We start from the raw sequence: 22,574 nt of genomic DNA, 5'->3' as shown, positions 1-22,574 counted from the left end.
ATTTATCAATATATATATAATCAGGGAGCATCAAAATATACAAAGCAACTACTTACAGATCTAAATGGAGAAATTGACCATAACACAATTATAGTAGGGGACCTAAATACGTCATTGAAAGCTATGGATAGATCATCCAAACAGAAAAATCAGTAAGGAAAAATCAACCTTAAATGACACACTAGGGGCGGCTGGATGGCACACTTGGTTGGAGCACCAGCTCTGAACAACAGGGTTGCTGGTTTGATTCCCACACAGGCCAGTGAGCTGCGCCCTGCACAACTAGGTTGAAGACAACAAGCTGCCGCTGACCTTCTGGAGGGGCGGCTGGATGGCTCAGTTGGTTAGAGCGCGAGCTCTCAACAACAAGTTTGCCGGTTCGATTCCTGACTGGACTTGGAGCTGAGCTGCACCCTCCACAACTAGATTGAAGGACAACTTGTAGCTGATGGGTGCTGGAGAAACACACTGTTCCCCAATATTCCCCAATAAATTTTTTTTAAAAAATGACACACTAGGACAAATGGGCATAATTGACATTTACAGAGCATTTCATCCTAGAACACCAGCCTATACAGTCTTTTTTAGTGTACACAGATCATTCCCAAGGATGGAATGCTGGGACATAAAATAGCCTCAGCAAATTTAGGGAGATTGAAATCATGCCAAGTATATTCTCTGATCACAAGTCTTTGAAATTGGATATCAACTGCAAAAAGAAAGTGGGAAAAACCACAAATATGTGGAGATGAAAAACCATACTTTTAAAGAACGATTGGGTCAAAGAAAAAATAGGAGAGATCCAAAGATACATAGAAAAAAATTGGAATGAGAATACATCCTACCAAAATTTTGGGGATGCAGCAAAGGCAGTTTTAAGAGGGAAATTCATATCATTACAGGCCTGTCTTAAAAAACAAGAAATATCATAAATAAACGACCTAACATTACACCTTAAAGAACTACAAAAAGAAAAACAAATGAAACCCAAGGTCAGCAGAAGGAAGGAAATAAAAATTAGAGCAGAATTAAATGAAATAAAGAACAAAAGACAATAGAAAAAAATTAATGCAACAACGAACTGGTTATTTGAAAAGATTAATAAAATTGAGAGAACGTTGGTTACACTCACTAAAATAAAAAGAGAAAAGACACAAATAAACAAAATCAGAAATGAAAGAAAAGTTACCACGGGTACCCGAGATATATAAAGGATCATACAAGAATAACATGAAGTTCTATATACCACCAAATTCAACAACCTAGAAGAAATGGAAATGTTCGTAGAAACATATAGCCTTCCTATAATGAATCATGAAGAACTGGAAAATCTAAATAGACCGATCACCAGTAATGAAATTGAATCAGTCATCTAAAACCTTCCCAAAAGCAAAAGTCCAGGGCCAGATGGCTTCACTAGTGAATTCTACCAAACATTGAAAAAGGATTTATATCTGTTCTCTTCAAACACTTCCACAAAATTGAAGAAGAGGCAATACTTCCTGACTCATTTTATGAGGCCAATATTACCCTGGTAAGAATACCCCAAAGCCTGGTAAGGATAAAACAAAAAAAGAAAATTACAGACCATTAGCTCTGATGAATACACATGGAAAAAACCTCAACAAAATTCTAGGAAATTAAATACATTAAAAAGATTATACATCATGATCAAATGGGGTTCATCTCAGGGCCACAAGGATGGTTCAACATATACAAATCAATCAATGTGATACACCACATAAACAAAACAAAGATAAAAATCATGATTATATTAATAGATACAGAAATGCATTTGACAATATACAACATCCATTTATGATTAAAACACTTAATAAAATGGGCATAGAAGGAAAATACCTTAACATAATAAAGGCCATATATGACAAACCCTCAGCTAATATCATAAATAATGATAAAAAAAAACTGAAGGCTTTTGCTTTATATTCAGGAACTATATAGAGTTGCCCTCTATCACCACTTTTAGTAAAAACAGTATTAGAAGTCCTAGCCAGAGAAATTAGGTAAGAGAAAAAAACAAAAGGCATTCTAATTGGGAATGAAACAGTTAAATGGTTACTTTTTTGTAGATGACTTAATTCTTTATATAGAAAATCCTAAAGCCTCCACCAAAAAGCTATTAGAAACAATCAATGCATCCAGTAAAGTTGCCGGGTACAAAATCACTGTACAAAAGTCCACTGCATTCCTATATACTAACAATGAAATTTAAGAAAAAGAAATAAAAAACAATTTATTTTGCAATTGCAACAACAAAAAAATATAAAACACCTAGGAATAAATATAGAATACACAGGACATATACACTGAAAAGTATAAGACATTTTTTTAAAATAAATTGAAGAAGACACAAATAAATGGAAAGATATTCCATGTTTATGGATTGGAAGAATCAACATAGTTAAAATGGCCATATTTTCCAAAGCAGTACACAGATTTAATGCAATCCCCATCAAAATCTCAATGATATTTTTTAAAAGAAAATTGAACAAAAATAATAATAATTTGATTTGTATGGAATCACAAAGACCCTGAATAGCCAAAGGAATCCTAAGAAAAAAGAACAATGCTGGTGGTATCACATTCCCTGACTTCAATTTGTCCTATAAAGTGACAATAATCAAAACAGCATGTTAGTGGCAGAAAAACAGACACACAGACCAATGGAATACAATTGAAACCCCAGAAATAAACATATATATATATATATATATATATATATATATATATATATATATATATATATGTATATATGTAGATATTTTTTGAAAAAGCAAAAAACATACAACGGAAAAAAGAAAGCCTCTTCAAAAAATGATACTGGGAAAATTAGAAAGCCTTGTGCAAAGAATGAATCTAGACTGTTTTCTATCGCCATATACCAAAATTTAGTGAAAATGGATCAAAGACCTAAATAAATATAAGATCTGAAACAATAAACTGCATAGAAGAAAGCATAGGCATGAAACTTATGGACCTTGCATTCAAAGATAATTTTATGACTATGACCTCAAAGGCAAAGGAAGTAAAACCAAAAATAAATGAATGGGGCTATATCACACTAAAAAGCTTCTGCACAGCAAAAGAAACCGTCAAGAAAACAAAGATGCAACCAACCGAGTGGGAGAAAATACTTCCAAAGGTATTTGCAACACCTTTGATAAAGTAAAGGACTAATATCCAAAATATATAATAACTCATAGAACTCAACAAAAAAACACACGAACAATCTAATTAAAAAACAAGCACTGGACCTGAACAGACACTTCTCCCAAGAAAACATACAAATGGCCAACACATATATGAACAAATGCTCAGCTTCACTAGCTATTAGGGAAATGCCAATCAAAACCACAAGGAGATACCATCTCACAACTGTTAGAATGGCTATTATCAACAAGATAAATAATAACAAATGTTGGAGAGGCTGTGGAGAAAAAGGAGCCCTCGTACACTGTTGGTGTGAATGCAAATTGATACAGCCACTATGGAAAACAGTAAGGAGTTTCCTCAAAAAAATAAGAATAGAATTAACATGTGAACCTTTTCTGGGTATCTGTCCCAAAAACCTGAAAACATTTATCTGTAAAGGTGTATGTATCCTGATGTTCACTGCAGCATTATTAAGGGAGGCCAAGACATGGAAACAACCAAAGCATCCTTTGATGGATCACTGGATAAAGAAGATGTGGTACATATGTACACAATGGAATATTATTCAGCCGTAAGAAAAGATGACATAGTGCCATTTGCAACATGGATGGGTCTTCAGATTATCATGCTAAGTGAAATAAGTAAGACAGAAAAAGTCGAGAACCGGAAGATTTCACTGGTATGTGGGATATAAAACTGAAAACAACAAAGGAAAAGACAAACAAATAAAGAAACAAAAACTCATAGACAAAGACAATAGTTTGGTGGTTACCAGAGGGTAAGCGGGAGGGAGGTGGTAAATGAAGGTAAATGGGATCAAATATATGGTGATGGAAGGAGAACTGACCCTGGGTGGTGAACATATACTATGATATATAGGTGATGTATTACAGAATTGTACACCTGAAATCTATGTAACATTACTAACAATTGTCACCCCAATACATTTAATAAAATTAAAAAAAAAAAAAAGAAATATAAACTTGGTATAATGCAATAGGGTACAGGCAGTATTCCAATGGATTATCACCATGCATAAATAAACGCCTAGCATTGCCAGATACTCTGTTTTCAAGGGAGCAGAAATCCACAATTTAATAAAAATTTTCCTCACTACAAATGTTGACAACTGACTCAAATGAAAAAAAAATATGGATGTGTGTGGCGAGCAGACAGTCACACTAAAAGTTATGATGTAGGCATTCAACACAGACTCACTGTGACTGGTCAAAATATTCCAAACCCATCTGAAAATAGACTTGGGTCAGCAACTTTGATCCATCTTATATTTTCTATTAAGGTTTGGTTCACATATAGATTTTATAAATAAAGACCCCTAATTATTTTTCATTTCCCTTCACCTTTCACCTCCCTTTTTAATTTTTCTTTTTTTAAAATAAAAGTTTATTGAGGTGACAACTGTTAATAAAGTTACATAGATTTCAGGTGTACAATTCTGTAAAATATCATCTATAATTCAAATTGTGTGTTCACCACCCAGAGTCAGTTCTCCTTCCACCACCACATATTTGATCCCCTTTAACCTCATCTAGCACCCCCATACCCCCTTACCCTCTGGCAACCACTAAACTATTGTCTGTGTCTATGAGTTTTTGTTTCTCATTTGTTTGTCTTGTTCTTTTGTTGTTTTTGGTTTACATACCACATATCAGTGAAATCATATGGTTCTCTGCCTTTTCTGAATTATTTCGCTTAGCATTACAATTTCTTTTTTTTTTTTTATTAAATTTATTGAGGTGACAATTGTTAGTAAAATTACATAGATTTCAGGTGTACAATTCTGTATTACATCATCTATAAATCCCATTGTGTGTTCATCACCAAGAGTCAGTTCTCCTTCCATCACCATATATTCGATCCCCCTTACCCTCATCTCCCACCCCCCATCCCCCTTACCCTCTGGCAACCACCAAACCATTGTCTGTGTCTATGAGTTTCTGTTTTCAAGATCCATCAATGTTGTCACAAATGATCCGATTTCATCTTTTATTACCGCCGAATAGTATTCCATTGTGTATATATACCACAACTTCTTTATCCATTCATCTATCGAAGGACATTTTGGTTGTTTCCATGTCTTGGCCACCGTAAACAAAGCTGCCATGAACATTGGAGCACATGTGTCTTTATGTATAAATGTTTTCAGATTTTTCAGGTAGATACCTAGGAGTGGGATTGCTGTGTCATATGGTAATTCTATTCGTAATTTTTTGAGGAACCTCCACACTGCCTTCCATAACGGCTGCACCAGTCTGCATTCCCACCAACAGTGTATGAGGGTTCCAGTTACTCCACAGCCTCTCCAACACTTGTTATTATTTGTCTTCTTGATGATAGCCATTCTGACTGGGGTGAGGTGATATCTCATTGTGGTTTTTATTTGCACTTCTCTGATGATTAGTGATGTTGAGCATTTTTTCATATGTCTATTTGCCATTTGTATGTCCTCTTTGGAGAAATGTCTCTTCAAATCCTTTGCCCATTTTTCAATTGGGTTATTTTTTGTTGTTGAGTTGCATGAGTTCCTTGTATATTTTGGATATTAGCCCCTTATCTGAGGCACTATTTGCAAAAATCTTCTCCCATTCAGTTGGTTGTGTTTTTATTTTGTCGATGGTTTCTTTTGCTGTGCAGAAGCTTTTAAGTTTCATATAGTCCCATTCATTTATTTCAGCTTTTACTTCCATTGTCTTTGGAGGCAAATTCATAAAATGCTCTTTGAACACAATGTCCATAAGTTTAGTACGTATGCTTTGTTCTTTGCAGTTGATTGCTTCAGGTCTTATGCATAAACCGTTGACCCATTTTGAATTAATTTTGGTACATGGTGACAGATAGCAGTCCAGTTTCATTCTTTTGCACGTGGCTATCCAATTCTCCCAGCACCATTTATTGAAGAGGCTGTCGTTTCTCCATTGTATATTTTCTGCTTCTTTGTCAAAAATTATCTGTCCATATTTATGGGGGTTTATTTCTGAGTTCTCAATCATATTCCATTGGTCTACATGTCTGTTTTTCTGCAAATTACATGCTGTTTTGATTACTGTTGCTCTGTAGTACAAGCTAAAGTCAGGGAGAGTGATACCTCCAGCATTGTTCTTTTTTAAGATTGGTTTGTCTATTCGGGGTCATTTGTGGTTCCAAACAAATCTGATGATTTTTTTGTTCCATTTCTTTAAAAAATGCCATTGGGATTTTGATGGGGATCGCATTAAATCTGTATATTGCTTTGGGTAATATGGCCATTTTAACTATGTTGATTCTTCCAATCCATGAGCACGGAATGTCTTTCCATTTCTTTGTGTCTTCTTCAATTTCTTTCAAAAATGTCTTATAGTTTTCAGCATATAGGTATTTCACATCCTTGGTTAAGTTTATTCCTAGGTATTTTATTCTTTTCGCTGCAATTGCAAAAGGAATTGTTTTTTTAATTTCTTTTTCTGAGATTTAATTGTTAGGATATAGGAAAGCAATGGAGTTTTGTACATTGATTTTGTAGCCGGCAAATTTACTGTATTCGTTGATTGTTTCTAGTAGCTTTTTGGTGGAGTCCATAGGGTTTTCTATATATAGCATCATGTCATCTACAACGGGTGATGATTTAACTTCTTTATTCCCAATTTGGATGCCTTTTATTTCTTTCTTTTGCCTGATTGCTCTGGCAAGGACTTCCAACACTATGTTGAAAAGCAGAGGTGATAGGGGACAGCCTTGTCGTGTTCCTGAACGTAGAGCAAATGGCTTCAGTTTTTCACCATTAATTATGAGATTAGCTGAGGTTTGTCATATATGGCCTTTATTATGTTAAGGTATTTTCCTTCTATACCTATTTTATTAAGTGTTTTAATCATAAATGGATGTTGTATCTTGTCAAATGCTTTTTCTGCATCAATTGATATAATCATATGATTTTTGTCCTTTATTTTATTTATGTGATGTATCACATTGATGGATTTGCAGATGTTGAACCATCCTTGTGCCCGGGGGATGAACCCCACTTGTTCGTGATGCCTTATTGTATTTGATTTGCTAGAATTTTTTTTAGGATTTTTACATCTGTATTCATCAGAGTTATTGGTCAGTAGTTCCTTTTTTTGTGCTGTCCTTACCAGGTTTTGGTATCAGGGTAATGATGGTCTCATAAAATGAGTTAGGAAGTACTGTCTCTTCTTCAATTTTTTTAGAAGAATTTGAGCAGAATTGGTATTAGATCCTTTTTGAAGGTTTGGTAGTATTCACTAGTGACGCCATCTGGTCCCGGACTTTTGCTTTTGGGAATGTTTTGGAAGACTGATTCAATTTCGATACCGGTGATCGGTCTGTTTACATTTTCCAGTTCTTCATGGTTCAGCCTTGGAAGGCTATATGTTTCTAAGAACTTGTCCATTTCTTCTAGGTTGTTGAATTTGGTGGCATATAATCCTTCATAGTATTCTTGGATGATTCTTTGTATTTCTGTGATGTCTCAGATAACTTCCCCTTTTTGTTTCTGATTTTGTTAATTAGTGACTTCTCTCTTTTTATCTTACTACGTCTAGCCAAGTGTTCGTCAATTTTGTTAATCTTTTCAAAGAACCAGCTCTTTGTCACATTTTTTCTATAGTCTTTTTGTTCTCTATTTCATTTAGTTCTGCTCTGATTTTTGTGATTTCCTTTCTTCTGCTGACCTTGGGTTTCACTTGTTCTTCTTTTCTAGCTCTTTAAGGTGTAACATGAGGTTATTTATTTGGGATTTTTCTTGTTTCTTGAGATAGGCCTGTAATGTTATAAATTTCCCACTTAAAACTGCTTTTGCTGTACCCCCAAAATTTTATTAGGATGTATTTTCATTGTCATTTGTTTCTATGTATCTTTTATTTTAAATTTTTTTTAATTAAATTTATTGAGGTGACAATTGTTAGTAAAATTACATAGATTTCAGGTGTACATTTCTGTATTACATCATCTATAAATCCCATTGTGTGTTCATCACCCAGAGTCAGTTCTCCTTCCATCACCATATATTCGATCCCCCTTACCCTCATCTCCCACCCCCCACCCCCCACCCCCCTTACCCTCTGGCAACCACCAAACCATTGTCTATGTATCTTTTGATCTCTCCTCTAATTTATTCTTTGACCCAGTCGTTCTTTAAATTTAATATGTATGTTGTTTAATCGCCACGTATTTGTGTTTTTTCCTGTTTTCTCTTTGCAGTTGATATCCAGTTTCAAAGCTTTGTGATCAGAGAATATACTTGGTATGATTTGAATCTTCTGAAATTTGCTGAGGCTGATTTTATGTCCCAATATATGGTCTATCCTTGAGAATGTTCCATGTACACTAGAGAAGAATGTATAGTCTGATGCTTTAGGATGAAATGCTCTATCTATGTAAATCATGTCCATTTCATTTAATGTGTCATTTAGGGCTGCTATTTTCTTACTTATTTTCAGTTTGGATGATCTATCCATAGCTGTCAATGATGTATTTAGGTCCCCTGGTATAATTGTGTTTTGGTCAATTTCTCCCTTTAGTTCTGTTAGTAGTTGCTTGGTGTGTTTCAGTGCTCCCTGATTGGGGGCATAAATATTGATGACTGTTATGTTTTCTTGTTGTATAGTCCGCTTTACCATTATGAAATGTCCATCTTTGTCTCTTGTTGTATTTTTCACCCTGAAGTCTGTTTCATCTGATATCATTATGGCTACACCTGATTTTCTCTGGTTACCATTTGATTGGAGTGTCAATTTCCACCCTTTCACTTTGGGTCTATGCTTGTCCTTGTAGCTGAGATGTGTCTCTTGGAGTCAGCATATGGTTGGGTTTAGTTTTTATCCAATCTGCTACTCTGTGCCTTTTTATTGGTGAGTTCAGTCCATTTACATTTAGGGTGATTATTGATATGTGAGAATTTCCTGTCATTCTATCTTTAGTTGTCTGGTAAGGCTGTCTCCACTGTTTCTTTGCCTTTTTGTTGTTGTGTATTATTTCTGTGTGGTGGTATTCTATGATGTTTCCCTCTGTTTCTTCTTTTATTACAGTGTATATTTCAGTTCTGGATTTTTTCTGAGTGGTTATCCTTAAGTTTATGTAAAAGAACGTTTGATATTTAGAGTATTCCATTTTCTTCAGCACGCTTACTTTCTCCATTCCCATATTCTGGTTCAGGACTCTACTCTCCCCCTTTTTATGTTTTGGTTGCCACAAATTGTCCATGTTGATGGTGGTCAAATAGCCTCCTTTAGTATTTCTTGTAGTGCAGGTCGTGTATTAGAAAATTCCCTCAGCTTCTGTATGTCTAGAAATGTCTTTATGCCTCCTTCATATCTAAAGTATATCTTTGTTGGATATATTATTCTTGACTCATAATTTCTCTCTTTGAATAGTTTGAATATTTGGTTTCCCTCCCTCCTGGCTTGTAGATTTTATGCTGAAAAATCTGATGATAATCTAATGGGCTTTCCTTTGTAAGTTACCATCTTCTTTTATCTGGCTGCCTTGAGGATTCTTTCTTTGTCATTGATTTTAGACAGCTTCAATACTATGTGCCTTGGGGAAGGCCTGTTGGGATTGAGGTAATTAGGTGTTCTATTTGCTTCTTCGATTCGAGGATCCAGTTCTGTCCACGAGTTTGGGAAGTTCTCATCAACTATTTGTTTGAATATACTCTGTTCCCTTCTCTCTTTCTTCTCCTTCTGGTATGCCCATTATTCTTATATTGCTCTTTCTGGTGGAGTCAGAAAGTTCTTGTAGAGTTCTTTCATTTCTTTTAAGTCTCAAGTCTCTTTCTTCTTTCATCCATCTCATTTCCAGGTTTCTATCTTCCATGTCACTGATTCTTTCCTCCATCTGGTCCACTCTACTACTTAAGCTGGCTATTTCATTCTTAATTTCTTCTATTGAGTTCTTAATCTCCAGAAATTCTATTTGGTTCTTTTTTAAAATTTCAATCCTTGGTAAAATATTCTTGTTGTTCTTTGATTGTTTCTCGTTCATTAAACTGCCTTTCTGTCTTTTCTTGCATCTCATTGAGTTTTTCAGACCTGCAATCTTGAATTCCCTGTGATTTAAGTCACATATTTCTGTATCTTTGAGTTCATTTTTGGAGACTTTTCACTTTCTTTCTGAGCTGTCTTGTTGCCTTGGTTAATCATGGCAATTATTGATTTATTGTTTCTCTTCCTAGACATCTACAGGAGTGGGTTCTGCAGCAGGTTGATAGGAAGAGGTTTTTCTTTTGTTTTCCAGTACGTGTTTGTAGAATATTTTATTTTCTCTCCGACTACACTGCAGCCTTTTTTTCTCTTTCACACTGTAGTGTTATGTTTTCTGTGCAGTATTACAGCTTTTCACACAATGGGGGGATGCCCTCGAAGTCGGTCTTCTCCTCTGTTAACAGTTCTCCTGGGTCATAGTGCATTGTGTCCCTGTGGGGATGCGGAGAGGTTTTGAAGTTCCAAAGCTCTTCCTGCATCAGATTTAGAGTCTGTGTGTTTCTACAGTTCTGTTTACTCCTACAGGGATCATTATGTGAATTCAGTATTGAGACTCTTCGTCTTGCCTGTCTGCTGTGCAGGGAGTCCTTTTTGGAGTTATAGTTTTCAATTTGTTGTAAATTCCAGGGGAGATTTCCAGATGCTCACCTCACACTGCTATTTTGATCCGATCTCTCTCTTTAATTTTTAAATTACAACAGAAGTTCAATATTATAAAAGACTCCTATACATTTCACTCTTCCTTTTGCTTCTTTCATGAACACCGCAAATAAGTTCAACTGGGAGATTATTAAATCATGTTTGCCCTTCACATTATGGTGTGCTCTATATTGATATTAGATAAATTCAGAAAAAGTTTAGTGTCCAATTCGACATGGAAATATGTATCTCTAATTTGAGCGGTGCATTCAATGAGAGTACCTATCACAGTTGGTACCTATGACAGTTGAAATATTACCAAGTATTTTCCAGTATTTGTTTAATATGATTTACTGAGTTTCTTCTACACAAAATTTCACTAAGCATTTTCTGGTCCTTTAATTGGATACCGATTCCTTTATTTACTATAAACTTCCCGAGTGTTCCTTAATTCAATTGCAAGAAATGGAAAACAAAATATTGACATTCTGTTTGCACTGTAGGGAAATTCTCTCTATACAGAATCTTTCAATCCCTGTCCTTACAATATTACTGTAGCTCTTGTGGGTTCAACTCACTCAAAACTTTAATTCTTAACTTACAGTACAATTAATTAAGTTATGGGTTGAATTGCATTGAAGATAAAATGGTATAGATTTCTACAAGGAAATCTGGTATATGAGGCTGGACAATTAAGTTTGCGAACTCATCCTAGAAAAAGTGGTGTATACATTATTGCTGAATATTCAGTACAGTCACCTTTGAAATACCGCCCATGGGAAATTATGCACTGACACCAGGGCCTAGTCCACCCTTCAAAGCAATTTTGGAACTCTTTTTCCAGAATGGCCATCAAAGCTATCATTTTATTACCCTTGATGTCCTGAATGTCATAAAAATGTCTTACTTTCAATATTTCCTTTATCTTCAGGTAAAGAGAGAAGTCATTGATTAGGAGCCAGATCAGGTGAGTAGGGAAGGTGTTCCAATAGAGTTCTTTGTTTACTGGCTAAAAACTCCCTTACAGACAGTGCTGTGTGAGCTGGTGCATTGTTGTGATGCAAAAGCCATGAATTATAGGTTAAAATTTCAAGTAGTCTAACTTTTTCACACAGCCTTTTCAGCACTTTCAAATAGTAAACTTGGTTAACTGCTTGTCCAGTTGGTGCAAATTCATAATGAATAATCCTTCTGATATCAAAAAAAGGTTGGTAATGTTACTGCAACAAGTTCGCAAACTTAATTGTCACACCTCACATGCTTATGCCTACTTTGGTTTCTGGTCACTAGTAGTCAAGATAGTGTCTTGTGTTAAGGTTTTCCAAAGTACTTGTAGTTCCACTTCATGATTCCTACTCTGAGAAAAGTTAGGTTTGTTATGTAGCAGAACATGCTTATAATAAGTACAATCCCCCCAATATTTGGTTAATGAAGATGATTTTCAGCAAATATATCTTATACTTATCATCAGTACCTCACATTTGTATAACACTTCATATTTTTTTCAAAATGCTTTGACATAAATAACCACATCCATCCCTGGCCCCACAATTGAAGTAAGTGGAATATTAATAATTATCACCATCACTTTGATAGGGTGCCTGAGAGGGAAAAATAAGATTTAACTGAATAATCAATCTTATGTGAGACAGTGTGTTAATTTGTGACTAAGTAAGAACTGTGATCCTGGTCTCTTAACTCCTTTTTTTGTGTGTGGTCACATTTATTTTTATTTTATAATTCATTTTTTAAACTAGTTTCAGATGTACAAAGCAATGTAATAGTTAGACATCTATACCCCTCACAAAGTGATAACCCCCGACCCCCAAGCTACTACACCTCTGACATCATATATAGTTGTGACAGTTCCACTGACTCTATTTCTTATTCTGTACTCCACATCCTATGAATATATATACATAAAATTATAATTGACATTTATTATTATTCAGCTTCAGCTTCAGGTGTACACTGCAGTGGTCAGGCACCTACACTTTCCATGAAGTGGTCTCACTAATAAGACAAGTGTCCATTGGATACCCTAAAAATCTTTACACCATTATTGATTATATTCCCCAAACTGTCTTTCAAATCCCTGTGGCAATATTGTGATCTCTTAAGTCTTAATTAACTGCTCTTCTGCTCTTTTCACTGTAATCCCTGAAATGGTTGACAAAAATCTACTAGACTAGTGAATAAATTGGCAAATATTTATGTTTAGTATGTTCTAGGCATTTTCTTAGGATGGTGAAGGATAAACCAAGTCCTTTCTCTGAAACAGGTTATGTCTGGTTAACAAAGCAGATAGAAGAGAAATAACAATACAAAATAATATATGGAGATGAAGTGTTATGACATTCTATAGGAGGTTAAATGGCCACAAAAGACTCCATGGAGAAGGTAGAGATCCATTTTGGAGAGAGAACATTCAGATAATCAGAGAGAACAGAATTTGATATTTTTCAGAGAGATGACATAGAACAAAGGCAAAAAGCTAGGAACACATATGGTGAATACAAGGAGAGTAGAAAATCCATGGTGGCAGGAGCAGAAAACAAAATAAACAAAGAAAACAAAAATCACTACATGGATACTGAGAGAAAAATGTTGCCATTTTAGTAGATGGTTTTTGATTTACAAGAAAAGACATTTGCAATTAATTTGCAGGTAATGGAAAAGTTTTGAGTAGGAGAACGACACAATCACAAATCACAGAGCAGTGTAGAATAATTTCTTTGCAGTGTATAGAATGGATCAATTTGGAAATTAGACGGACTTGAAAATGATCAATAATCAATATTAATAAAAAGAAGAATAGGATAAAAATCTGTGGACAATGGCTCTAGAGCTTTAAATTTATAACCTACCCCATGGCCTTGCCAGCGTACCAATTTCCCCAATAACCTACAAAATTAATTATGTTCAATGTTTAGAGTAATACAACAACAAAAACTTGATTTGCTAATGAAGGGTGATTTACATTCAAGGGGGAGAATACTTTGAATACTCAAATAAACCATAATAGACTATGTAAGCCAGTCTTGAGGAAAAGGACACCTATCACCAGAGTATACAGGCATACAACCAACATGAACTGAAGAAATCAGTCAAAATGTGATGTTTTAAATAAGAAGAAAACATTATTATAACATTGATAATATGTGGTTCCTTGAGAATGCACTAGTTGAATTTGAAAGATGCCTTCTTACATCTCACAAGCTATTTCTCATCACTATAATATGTTGTTGGTTGTCATTTTTCTATTTAATTGAAGATTTATGCATATTAAAAGGCAAGACCAGGTAAAACAGCCTTTTCAGTTAGTACTACAGGGACAGATTTTCTCTATGCAAATGGCCTCTTAAAAGGAGGTGTTTAATATTTTACCACTGCACTTTGGCCATTCAGAAACCTAGCTAACTCTAACTTTGCTAATAATCTCGTGGTCTGGCCTTGGTTTAAGATATGTCAATCCCTACAAGTCTTTCTGGCAAGAGAGTAGGGAAACCAAATGGAACTTTATTTCGGAGGGAGCTTATTGCAGCAGTTTTGTAGGCAAATGGTAGGCAATGTAGAAATAATATAGCATATTGAAAAAGAGCATGAGCCCTAGAGTCAGATTGCCTGTCATTTCATAGCTAATTGACTTTGGGCATGTTATTTAGGCTATGTGGTTCAGTTTTCTCATCAGTAAAATGGGGAAAATAATAATCCATTAGCTTGGAAAAAAGATTAAACAAATCATCACTTATAAAGTGATTACCATAGTACCTAATACATAGTAAACACACCATAAATAATAGCTGTTATTATTACTTAGACCTACATTTCACTGAGTGTCCATGTAACTATGCTGAAAAAGCATGTGGAATAGGGACTTTAAATGTTTCTTCAAAGTAAAAATTTCTTTCATTGTTCTAGTGATAGACTTAGTGATTAGATCAATTATTTCTCTTCATATATCCTTAGATTTATAGCTCTTGTAAACAGACTGTAAAGAGACAGACAACTGAGTCACCATTATCAAATGTGTATGTGCTTCTGCTTTCATACTTATTTAGATACATGTAGTGCCAACTTCCAAGAAAATAGCACTTACAAAACGTGTAGAACACACTCCCTGACTTTAGCTTGTACTACAGGGCAACAATAATCAAAACAGTATGGTATTGGCAGAAAAACAGACACACAGACCAGTGGAATAGAATTGAGAACCCAGAAATAAACCCACATAAACATGGACAGTTAATTTTCAACAAAAAAGACAAAAACATTCAATGGAGAAAAGTCAGCCTCTTAAATAAATGGTGCTGGGAGGATTGGAAAGCCATGTGCAAAAGAATGAAACTAGACTGCTATCTGTCACCGGGTACCAAAAATTAACTCAAAATAGATCAAAGACCTAAACATAAGATGTAAAACAACAAACTGCAAAGAAGAAAACATAGGTACTAAACTCATGGTCCTTGGTTGGGTTCAAAGAGCATTTTATTAATTTGATCCCAAAGGCAAGGGAAGTAAAAGCTGAAATAAATGAATGGGACTATATCCAACTAAAATGCTTCTGCACAGCAAAAGAAACCACCGACAAAATAAAGAGGCAAGCAACTGAATGGGAGAAGATTTTTGCAAACAACGCCTCTGATAAGGGGCTAATCTCCAAAATATATAAGGAATCCATATAACTCAACAACAACAACAAAACAAACAGTCCAATCAAAAAATGGGCAGAGGACCTGAATAGACATTTCTCCAAAGACATACAAATGGCCAATAGACATATGAAAAAATGTTCAACATCATTAATCATCAGAGAAATGCAAATAAAAACCATAATGAGATATCACCTCACCCCAGTCAGAATGGCTATCATCAACAAGACAAATAGTAACAAGTGTTGGAGAGGCTGTGGAGAAAAGGGAACCCTCATACACTGTTGGTGGGAATGTAGACTGGTCCAGCCGTTATGGAAGGCAGTGTGGAGGTTCCTCAAAAAATTACGAATAGAATTACCATATGACCCAGCAATCCCTCTCCTAGGTATCTACCCAAAAAACCTGAAAACATTTATCTGTAAAGATATATGTGCTACAATATTCATTGCAGCTTTATTTACAATGGCCAAGACATGGAAACTACCAAAGTGTCCTTCAATAGATGACTGGATAAAGAAGTTGTGGTATATGTACACAATGGAATACTTTTCTGCCATTTGCAACAACATGGATGGATCTTGAGATCACTATGCTGAGCAAATAAGTCAGACAGAAGAAGTCGAGAACCATATGATTTCACTGATATATGGGATATCAAACTGAAAGCAACAAAGGAGCAAGACAAATGAACAAAGAAACAGAAACTCACAGACACAGACAACAGTTTAGCAGTTAACAGAGGGTAAGGGAAGAGGTGGGTGGTAGATAAGGGTAAAGGGGATCAAATATATGGTGATGGAAAGAGAACTGACTCTGGGTGGTGAACACACAATGTGATATATAGGTGATGCATTACAGAATAGTACACCAGAAATCTATGTCAGTTTACTAACAACTGTCACCCCAATAACTTTAATTGAAAAACATGTGTGGAACATTGAGGATGACTTGTTATAAAGAAAATGATTGATGGTAATACTTTCTGAATTAGATGTTAATTAGCATCCCTTTTTATTCCTCATCACTTAGCTTTTTTTTTTAAATTAAATTTATTGAGGTGACAATTGTTAGTAAAATTACATAGATTTCAGGTGTACAATTCTGTATTACATCATCTATAAATCCCATTGTGTGTTCATCACCCAGAGTCAGTTCTCCTTCCATCACCATATATTCGATCCCCCTTACCCTCATCTCCCACCCCCCACCCCCCACCCCCCCTTATCACTTAGCTTTTAAAGATTAATAAACCAAATTAGGACTACTTTGTCCACATTTATCCCTTAAATTAGGCTACTTGGCATTGCATAATCCCCATTTTCCAAGAAATTAGAATTTACTTCTACATTTCAAATATTTTATTATACCATTGATAATATGTGATTCCTATGTAACTACAGTCAACTATGCATTTTATCTTATAAATCAATACTATATATATATAAATTATGTAATGAGAAAAATGCCAATATGTGTTTATATGACTCTTAACTGAAGATTGAGCTAGTTAGACAGAATGATTTATTATTCCTTAACATATTATATTTCAATTCATGTTATGTGGAAATGGAATTGAAGAATTTCTGAACATCATCTGTGTAGTTGCTTCTATTTAAGTAGCTAAACAATTTTATTTTTCCTGTACTTACACATTGTTTGATAAACATGCTTCCAAAATTATTAAATAATAGGTTCCTGGTAGGTGAATAAGTATATAATGTGAGAAACTCATTTTATGAATGTGAGAGTGGAGGCTGGAGAATCGAATTATTTCATAATCTTGTCAGATGGGTCAGGAACATTCTAAGATGTAGTCCCTGTTCATTTGTGTCCTGGAAGAGTAAATGATCCTATCTCATGAGGAGTGGGTTTTTTTCTTTTTTAAAGATTTTATTGGGGAAGGGAAACAGGACTTTATTGGGGAACAGTGTGTACTTCCAGGGCTTTTTCCAAGTCAAGTTGTTGTCCTTTCAATCTTAGTTGTGGAGGGCATAGCTCAGTTCCACGTCCAGTTGCTGTTGTTAGTTGCAGGGGGTACAGCCCACCATCCCTTGCGGGAGTTGAGGAATTGAACCGGCAAACAAGTGGTTGAGAGCCCGCACTCCAACCAACTGAGCCATCCAAGACCTCAGTGGCAGCTCAGCTCAAAGTGCCGCGTTCAATCTTAGTTGCAGGGGGCGGAGCCCACCATCCCTTGCAGGAGTCGAGGAATCGAATTGGCAACCTTGTGGTTGAGATCCCACTCGCCCATGTCGGAATCGAATCAGCAGCCTTCAGCGTTAGGAGCACAGAGCTCCAACCACCTGAGCCACCGGGCCAGCCCAGGACTGGATTTTGAGGTCTCCTTTCCTTGGGTAGAAAAATTGGCTATAATTGTATAAAAACACCAGAACTCAATGTTTTTATCAGGACTTGCTTGGACTTCTGTTTTCCTATTCTCTGAACCTAGTGGATTAAATAGTGCCTTTGGTTTACTCACATTTGTTCATGGTTTTCTGGCCTGGCTTTACTCTGGGAACTTGGCCATCCATCCATCCATCCATCCATCCATCCATCCATCCATCCACCCTTATATACAATCATACATTCATTCAACAAACATTAAATTCATACTATGTTCAAGGTACTATGGTATTTGCTATGAAAAGATCAATAAGAAAACATGTGTGATATAAAGCTGAAAACAACAAAGAACAAGACAAACAAATAAAGAACCAAAACTCATAGACACAGACAAGTTTAGTGGTTACCAGAGGGTAAGAGAGGAGGAGGGTGGTAGATGAAGGTAAAGGGGATCAAATATATGGTGATGGAAGGAGAACTGACTCTGGGTGGCGAACACACAACATGATTTATTGATGATGTATTACAGAATTGTACACCTGAAACCTATGTAACTTTACTTACCATTGTCACCCCAATAAACTTTAATTTAAAAAAAAAGAAAGAAAACATGGCACAGACTTACTAGAATAGAGTGTGATGAGTTTCTTGACAGTATTATTTACAAAGTGCCACATGGCCACAAAGAAGAAACTGATTAATCCTACCTGATGGCATCAAGCAAGATATCAGAAGAGAAATGACATTTGAACTCAGGCAGGGGAAGGAAGTGGAAGGGAATATGAGTGCTGAGAAAAATATAAACAAAAGACACCAAGAATGAGAGCATATGGAGTATTTGCAGATGTAGGAGTAGTCTAATATGGCCAGTAGATTCCAGGATAGGGAGTTGCAGGAGATGAGGTTGGAAATTTGGTTGGAATCATATCTTTAAGGGCTGTAGATACTCTTCCAAGGAATAAGAGCTCGTAAAATTAACTGATAATTAGAGAAGTTAGAAAAAATAAGAAGATTACAGAAAAAATAATTGTTACATAAAATATCAAAGAAGGAAGAATCAACTAGTGTCAAATGTTGAATATTAGGCAATGTTTCCTTAGAAAGGAAGAGCCCAGGTAGTCATCAATATCACTTAAGCTGTTTGTTCAATAAATCATTGAATGACTGAATGAATTCTGAACTGTTGTAAGATTACTGAAAGAGAAATTATTAGCTAGAATCAATGACAGCATGATGCTATTTGAATCCAAAATAAATTCTACCTAGGTCACTGAATTCAAGCTATATGTGGAATATTATTTAAAGGGTGAAGTTTATGTATCTCTACCCCCAATAGTTAACTTTTCAATGCTCACAAGGGAGAAGTCAAAACTCTTACCATTGATAGATGTTGAGTTTCAGGCATATAGTCAGGTCCATGTTCCATTGAAAAATTCATTGCTTCAGGTTCAATGGCAATTGGCTGAAAGCAAAATTGAAAAGCCCATTAAATATCGAGCTTAATGTGCTATAAAAATGACACCATGATCATTTATAAAAGGGTCAGATAGCCTATTTAGCCTCTTAATATTTTATGAAAAAACATCAGATCATAAACTGTGCACATGTACAGTGGGATTATATAAAAAGTTAACATATACTGAATGCTTCCTATATGTTTCTCTTTATTCTATGTTAATTCTTCTAATCCTCACAACAACATATTAATTAGGTACCATTACTATGTACATTTAACAGATGAAGAAACCAAGGCTTGGAATATTAAATTACATTGGCCTAAGTCACACAGCAGATAAGTAATGGAGTTGGTATTTGAACTCAAGCAGTCTGGTGCGGTAGCCCACACTTTTAATCACCAAACCAGCCTAACAAATATAGAAGTTTAAATTTGTATTATAAAGATATAATGTATTTTTAAACAATCCTTACATAGCACTTACATATGACAGGTTCTGTTTTTAGTGCTTTGTAAATATTAACTTACTTATTTTATGGCTTAGTACCCTGCTAACATTGCCTTAATATAAACATTTGGAGAAATACACTATGCATAAATACACTGGATCATCTTAAATTTCCTTCTATTCCTAGAAAAATGCAATATTAGTACACTTTTAAAAGTAGATACAAATGGAATGAAGACTTGGCAAAATATGGGGCATTTGTGTGTGTGAAAAATCAACTAGAGGGTCTAGACTTAGATTAGATTATTTCTACTACCACTTCAAAGTTGAGTTTAAGATATTAGCATCGAAGATTATACAAAAAGCATTGACCTTAACACAGAACACAGAATAAGTAGGCCAGTTCATATCAAAATTAACAGCATTAAAACTAGTCAATGATAGTATTATGAAGTAGGTAGTATTTGTCTCAGGTACTTTCCAATTACTTTTCTAATTCATTTTCTCCAATATTAACTTCCTATTTCCCTTAGCCTTCCTTGATGCCAATTCTAGCACAGCTGTGATTTTTTTCATGTCACAAAACATGATCTGATACATTTATTATAGTGTTATTTATTCTAAGGAGACTTTAAAAGAAGGATTTAACATAGGAAGAGTATACTGATTACATAAATGAATACATCCCTAATGGTAGAGAAGACACTTTGATTGGAGAACCTACTTCACTTACAAATAAGTTCAATTTTAGAGAGCAACAGTTGCACTGTGATCAACTATTTTACTATCTGAGCAGCAGTTAAGTATAATGGTTAATATTAATTACACACACACACACACACACACACACACACACACACACACGGCACAGCATCTGGAGCAAGTGGTTTTGAATCCTGGCTCAGAAATTTATAAGCTGTGTATCTTTGAGCAAGTTAAGCTCTTTAAGTCTCAGTTTCCTCATTTGTAAACTAGGGATACTTCCACATGTGGTTGTTGTGCAGATTGAATGAAATAATATGAATAAAGTGATTTGCATAGTCACCACAACTAAATACTTGTCATATTTGACTTCAGAATATGAAAAATATCACCAAATTAATGAATCTACACATAAATTGTAAAGGATATTCATTCTTTAGGAAAAGCCTTAAACATTGTGACATGTCAGACCATATGTTGGTGGGGTCCCTACTGTGACAACTGAGGGGTGAAATTCAAACATGCTTTTGGGAATTCAAGTCCACTTTCCTTGATGAGTGAATACCCATGCCATTAATTAGAGTATTTCAATTAAGACCAAGAATAACTTAACATATTTATACAAAATAATTTACAGATTTGTTGATTCTTTCTTGCTATGGACATTTGCTAGTATTGTGCTATCTTTCAGCTCAGTTGTTCAAACTATCCTCACCTATTTAGCATAATGACAGTTAAATTCAATCATAATTGTTGACTTTGATAGTTACAGTGATCTAATACTATCATATTTTACATTCTTAGCAGGGTTTCTCAAGAAAAAGCCCATATTGATTGATCAGAGATAGTTTGATATGTAAAAATACCCTTTAATCAGCTGAAATTAAAAGTGATAGCTTATAGCTTTGACAAAGAAGTCTCAGAAAAAGGAAGAGGGGATATGAATCATTATTTTATCGCTTGTGATAAAAGTGAATCCATGTACTAATTACTTCACTAAAATACAGTGGGAGAATTGAAAACAGCTATTCATGGTCTTTACTACTCCAAGGCTGAGTACTGAAAACAATGCAGGTGAAACAAGAAAGGAGTAACACCTTTTAATGATAGAGTGGGCTACATTTTATCTTATTTCAGCTCAGTACAATGGGTCTTCCTCCTCTTTCATCCTTATTCTAACTTACCCCATGGTGAAATAAATAATATGGTTTGAAATTAAATGTTAAGTCTGTGCATGAATTGAAAAAAGTCAGGAAGGATATGTATTAAGTAGTTAACAGTAACTACCACTGGGGGAAGGTCTTTCTACTTCACACAATTTTTAAAAATATGGTGGTAAACCAACTTAATCAATAAATAATTTGAAAATAAACTGAAGTCTAATATTATTTGATAAAGAAAATAGGAATTCATATTCAGGCTAGAAATAAAATGCTGTGAATCCTGTGTAGTACACACCATATATAAATGTATACTATTTAATATATAATGACATATAACATTTAATATTATACATTAATCACATTTTACAACATAGCTGCATATTATAGTATACGATCTATTAGGTTGGTGCAAAAGTAATTGCGGTTTAACACGTTAAAAATAACCGCAAAAACCGCAATCACTTTTGCACCAACCTAATAGTATGTATATTTAATATATATTAGATTATATAGTATATAATAGATTTATAACCACAAAAATAGGCAGACGTGTTTTTACCCTTACATTAGCAGAACAATTTCAAGACTACAGATTAGTGCTTAAAATATTTACGGTTTTCATTTAGTTAGTGACAAATTTTTTCTTTTTAAAAATGTGTAAGCATTTTAAAGAAAACTGTTTTTTACTCTTTGCTTTAAACTTATGTTAACTAATGAATATACTATACTACAAAACAGGAACTTTTTAAAAAAGTTCGTTACAAGGTTAATTTCTGAATCCTAACAGACATGTGTAATTTAATCAGCTACAAAAAATATACTTAAAAGAGACACTTTAGAAATTAGTTTGCATTTGATGATATTTATCATAAGTGAAGAGACACAGAAAACATTTTTGAAAGAACAAGCTATTTCTTGATACTAGGCACTAGCTAAGTTTTCACAAATCAACCACGAATTAGATTGCCAGCATCTCAAGGGCAGAAACTATGTCAC

At 34.7% G+C, this 22,574-nt stretch overlaps 1 protein-coding gene across 1 annotated transcript in view; it reads right to left on the bottom strand.

The window, feature by feature from the left end:
* Positions 1–22,574, bottom strand: part of LOC148754626 (uncharacterized) — a 179,544-nt gene that overhangs the window by 42,607 nt on the left and 114,363 nt on the right. Inside the window, exon 7 of the mRNA XM_088794868.1 lies at positions 19,188–19,271. Within this exon, the coding sequence (XP_088650994.1) occupies positions 19,188–19,271 (84 nt within the window). The remainder of the gene's footprint in view (positions 1–19,187; positions 19,272–22,574) is intronic.

The sequence above is a fragment of the Rhinolophus sinicus genome, chromosome 18 (assembly GCF_057876585.1).
Source record: "Rhinolophus sinicus isolate RSI-liver-muscle chromosome 18, RSI-T2T, whole genome shotgun sequence".
Taxonomy (NCBI): domain Eukaryota; kingdom Metazoa; phylum Chordata; class Mammalia; order Chiroptera; family Rhinolophidae; genus Rhinolophus; species Rhinolophus sinicus.
The sequence above is the reverse complement of the archived record's forward strand: the minus strand, read 5'-3'. Positions and strand labels throughout refer to the sequence as shown.